Source organism: Papilio polytes, unplaced genomic scaffold (assembly GCF_000836215.1).
Source record: "Papilio polytes unplaced genomic scaffold, Ppol_1.0 DF824303.1, whole genome shotgun sequence".
Taxonomy (NCBI): domain Eukaryota; kingdom Metazoa; phylum Arthropoda; class Insecta; order Lepidoptera; family Papilionidae; genus Papilio; species Papilio polytes.
In genome coordinates this window covers 3,016,853-3,021,570 of record NW_013524901.1, presented here as the reverse complement: position 1 = coordinate 3,021,570, position 4,718 = coordinate 3,016,853, and the positions used below count along the sequence as shown (strand labels likewise).

Genomic DNA, 4,718 nt, shown 5'->3' with positions numbered 1-4,718 from the left:
TTCTCGGCACTCTGGCGGTTGTGGTACATCAATTGGTCTATTTCTCAAAACCTTTCTTGTTCACAAATAATGTTAAAGTATATTTAGATTTTATGAAATGATGACCTGATCTTTTATTGGCCATGTCATACCTGACAGGCGTCTGGCGATGGTTGGCTAAAAGAGCCAGCGCAGAACATGGACACTGGATCGATGGATTTTCTGTCTAGTCCGGAGCGCCGGCACAGTTTCATCGCTATAGTCTTTATGGTGGAGGACTGGAGGTACGTCGCGCTGGGCCCGCCTTCCTGGTTCACAAATAACTATTTCTTACTACCCTTGTAAGAAATTCAGTACAATTTTAAGTCAAATAAATTACGCGCAGTTTTCCCCATCCCGAAACTATAGCCGGTTGATCTGCCAGGAGCCTGGTCTCTTTGGCGATGAGACCTATAGGCAGCACGCGTGCAGAGAAGCGCAGTGGCGCGTACAGCCGCACGAGGCCCACGTCGTTGCTCTTCGTCTTACTGGCGTAGCGCGGGTGCACGAAGCATTGCTTCACGTCGTACATTTCGCCTCCGTGCGTCTTCCACGACGAGCCCAGCCGCACGCTCAGCTCGCTGGCTTGCGATCTGATAACAATGAAGGTGAAAATTTTGTGATTATTTTAAATTATCTGTTATATTAAGCTACAAGTTGACATTTGATAAAACCCTAATATTTTTCGTGTGCTTTTTTAATCCATTTTAGCCGAAGTAGAGTGTTTCCACAATACGTATACAGGTTATAGTAAGTACTTAATGAGGCAATGCGCGGCGGTGAGCAGCCAGAGGTCGGTGATGATGGAACCTCCGCAGATGGGGTAGGTCTTCTCCCGCAAGGACACCTGCCACGGCACCGCCGCTATCGACGTGTTCTGTCCCGACACTATGCGCCGAGTCGACCCTATGATTTGTTACAATGATCATAAACAAAAGTACAAACAGATAAGTAATTAGTCAAAAGAGTAAAATAAATATATACAGTATGTAAATAGTTTTAATCTTTGTAATAAAATAACTAAACCAGTTAAATGAATGTTCCTACTTACCTGAACGGCGTGTTCCTAGGAATCAAAATAATATTCTATGAAATAGAAGTACCATACAAATTGGAAGTATCATTTAAACAAATAAGTGTTAAGCATATGTCGCTTCCGGAAGCCTATGTATAATAATGTTTCATTTACTATAATTAGTCAAGAATCCGCGCTGATTCCTAATTACAGTATGAATGGGTTTGTTTTATGTTTCAGCTAGAATGTATTTGAAACACAGTATATATATATATACTAGTTAATGTTATAAAGATGAAAGATTTGTATTTTTGGTAAACACCAACATACATACAAAACTGTATGTATTGACATAACTCAAAAACTACAGGACCGATTTCAAAAATTCTTGCACTATAAAAAACTATGTTTTCACTGAGTAATTTACTTAGGTTTTATATATATACATTTTGTAATTTCACTCGGGTAAAGTCGCGAGCAACAGCTATGTTTAATAATCTTATTATACTTAGATATATTAAGATCTTACTAATATTATCAATGGAAAAGTTTAAGTTGTTTAAAGGATTTTAATGAACTTTAGTAACTAGTTGCAGGCGAAAGCAACAGTGGTAGAGCCCGCTTTAACATCTTCGCACGAATGGGTCGGCTCGCCTGATGGAATACCACGACCACACAGAAGACAGGCGTGAAGTTGGAGCAATTCCGCGTTTCGTCTGATGAGTGTGGTGCCGGAGGCCTAATTTTAGCCCCTTTCACTTTCCACCCTTTTCTTAAGAGTAAGGGATGGGAAGGAAAAGTGAATTTGACGGTGGAGGAGACGCATAGGAAGAAGGAATATCCTCTTTATGAGCGTCTCCTCTACCGTCTAATAAGGGTAGGCAACGCATCTGCAATTGCGGATGTTTATGGGCAGCGGTCGCTTCGCCATTTCAGCGGTTTCAGGTGGCCGCTTGCTCGTTTGCTACCTTGTAATATAAACAAAGTAAAGCTATTCGTATAAATCTTACCCATCAAATTGTTTAACAATGTTCCATATAACTCTTTATATTTATCACGAATAGCTTTTTGATTCAGAAACCCTATCAAGTCGTCTTTATTGCTTTCCGCTTCTTTTGCCAGCTGCGAGTAATCTATGGTAGTGCTGAAGTGTATATCGTTACCAACAACGACCGCACACGTGAGGCACATTGCTTGAAGAATTCTGTACACTTCAATTGTCATTTTGCTTTTTTAATGCATTTTTTTAGATATCGAAACTCATTTAAGTTGTATTGACGAACGATTGCGATTCTTATGAATGGTACAAAATACATTTGACTTGAAGCTTAAATCAAGTATCAAATTAAATTACTGTGCCTCGATAACGGCAATATTGACCGTATAATAAATATTGTGATCGATCGAACATTTTTTATTGTCTCGTATTTAACTACCGTGGCGTACGTATGTGCGCAATGCAGTGGTTTTTTCAACCGATACCATTTCATTTGTTTATATACAAACAAAAGACGTATAATAAATGACGTGTTATAAAAATATTAATAACCTAATTGTTATGTATACGAGTATACACAACACTTGTGTTTAAAGGTAAAAATTACGAATCATGGTTGGGGGTTACGTTCCCGCCATTCGACTATTATCGTAAACAAAAATTCTAGCACAAGCCTAGAGCTTGGATAAATACAAGAAAATTAGTGAATTAATAAACATAGAGTACGGACGGAAAGAAGATGTTAGCAAATTGTTGTATTTTGATTCATTAGTAGAGCGGCTTGCGTCTAGTGAACAAAGTAGTAAACTTATCACTTAATTTCTAACTAAACATTAATTTAGTCTAAATATAGTGATAATTCGAGGTACGTAACGTAAATCATATCTTTAAATCTACACTACCATTGATATTATTATACTGTACCTAATGAGCTCCTTAATCTCTTGTCTTGTCTTTGTTCTTGGTCCCGTCAATACGCCTGTTGTTATAAAAGAGCAATTCCACATGTAACGGCCTATGAGCGCTACGCGCCTGCTACTTTGCGAGCAGCAATGCTTTGACTTAAGTCAAAATGGGCTTGAGCTCATCGTCTCAATATTAAGATTTTATTAATCCACATTCAATCTCAATGTGTCATATTGTGGACTACATGGCAACTTGGCTTGTCTCTTGGCAAAAAATTGCTATATTTTTTAATTTATTTCGTAGTTACATTTACTGTACATTTTTTCTAATCTTGTGATGTAACAGCGGAATAAGTAAATGATCATGAGTTTTCAATTTGGAATTAGAACACATCACAACACGTGGCGAATTTTTAAATTCTCCTAGTTATCTACATATATTAATTGTTTCTAAATAAAAGGTGTTGAAGACCGCAGGCATGATTTATTTTACTCCAGAACCTAAGTTACACCCTCACTTGACATAGAGGGAGCCTTCGATAACGCCTGGTGGCCGGCGATCAAGTGCAGGTTAGCCGAAACTCGGTGTCCCGTTAACCTGCGGCGCCTTTTCGATCACTATTTGAGTGATCGGAAGGTGCACGTTAGGTACGCGGGCGCCGAGTGGACCCGAGAGCCGACCAAGGGGTGCGTGCAGGGATCCGTTGGGGGTCCTACGCTCTGGAACCTGCTGCTGAATCCGCTCCTGGTGGAACTGGAGGAGATGGGCGTCCGCTGCCAGGCGTTTGCGGACGATGTGGTCCTGATCTTCTCGGGCGAAGGTGCCACGGACATACAAGGTGTAGCTAATGGGGCTCTCGAACATGTTCGGAAGTGGGGTGTCAAGAACAAACTAAATTTCGCGCCTAACAAGACCTCGGCTATGGTCATTACCAGAAAAATAAAATATGACACCCCGCGTCTGAGCATGGGCGGGAGGCCCATTGAGCTCACCAACAAGATGAAGATCCTGGGGTTGACAGTTGACAATAAGCTCAGTTTCAAAGCGCATATTGAAACAGTTTGTAAAAAAGCGCAGAGCCTCTATCGTCAACTGTCAACCGCAGCAAAGGTCTCGTGGGGCCTGAACCCCGAGGTGATCAGGACCATATACGTCGCGGTGGCGGAACCCATCATTATGTACGCGGCTAGCGTGTGGGCGCCAGCGGTGGGGAAGAAGAGCATCCAGAATCTTTTGAGGCAGGTGCAGCGCGGGTTTGCGCAGAAGATCGCGAAAACTTACAGGACCGCCTCTCTGCACTCGGCCCTAACACTTGCTGGGTTGCTTCCTCTGGACCTACGGGTCCAAGAAGCGGCCCTTCTTTACGAAGTAAAGAAGGGTCATACCCACCAGGTGTTAGGAGACCTTGTGCTAGAGAGGCCGGTAAAATTCGAAAAGTCTGCGCACCCCGCGCTGCGACAGGGCCTGCAGTTCGACTGCCTGGCCGACGGTGACGAAGTTGCCCAGCGAGCTGCCGCCGATGTGAATATTTACACCGACGGCAGCAAAATTGACGGCAAAGTCGGCGCGGCGCTATCAGTATGGAATAGCGCCGCGGAGATCACTTGCCGGAAATTAAAACTGGGGAACTTCTGCACCGTATACCAGGCGGAACTGCTGGCCCTGAGTGAGGCCGTGAAGTATGTAGTGAAAAGTAATGAAAGGAGGTTTAGTCTTTATTCCGACTCTAGGTCCGCTCTCGAAACCCTAAAAAGTGGCATCTCTCTCCATCCCCTCGCAGAG

At 42.6% G+C, this 4,718-nt stretch overlaps 1 protein-coding gene across 1 annotated transcript; it reads right to left on the bottom strand.

The window, feature by feature from the left end:
* Positions 1-100: 100 nt before the first annotated feature.
* LOC106100608 (trypsin-4-like) lies at positions 101-2,257 on the bottom strand. Its single transcript, XM_013279534.1, has 4 exons — positions 2,002-2,257; positions 777-924; positions 359-611; positions 101-287 (listed from the first exon to the last, which is right to left on the bottom strand). The coding sequence occupies exons 1-4, from the start codon at positions 2,255-2,257 to the stop codon at positions 126-128; spliced, it is 819 nt and encodes a 272-aa protein (XP_013134988.1). The 3' UTR covers positions 101-125.
* Positions 2,258-4,718: the final 2,461 nt, after the last annotated feature.

Excerpts from the sequence above, each read along its gene's own strand:
- LOC106100608 (XM_013279534.1), bottom strand. The coding sequence starts at position 2,257 with ATGACAATTGAAGTGTACAGAATTCTTCAAGCAATGTGCCTCACGTGT. Across the intron at positions 925-2,001 it reads TACTTTGTTTATATTACAAG|GGTCGACTCGGCGCATAGTG; the intron begins GTAGCAAACGAG and ends AACAAATCATAG. Across the intron at positions 288-358 it reads CGGGATGGGGAAAACTGCGC|GAAGGCGGGCCCAGCGCGAC; the intron begins GTAATTTATTTG and ends TTTGTGAACCAG.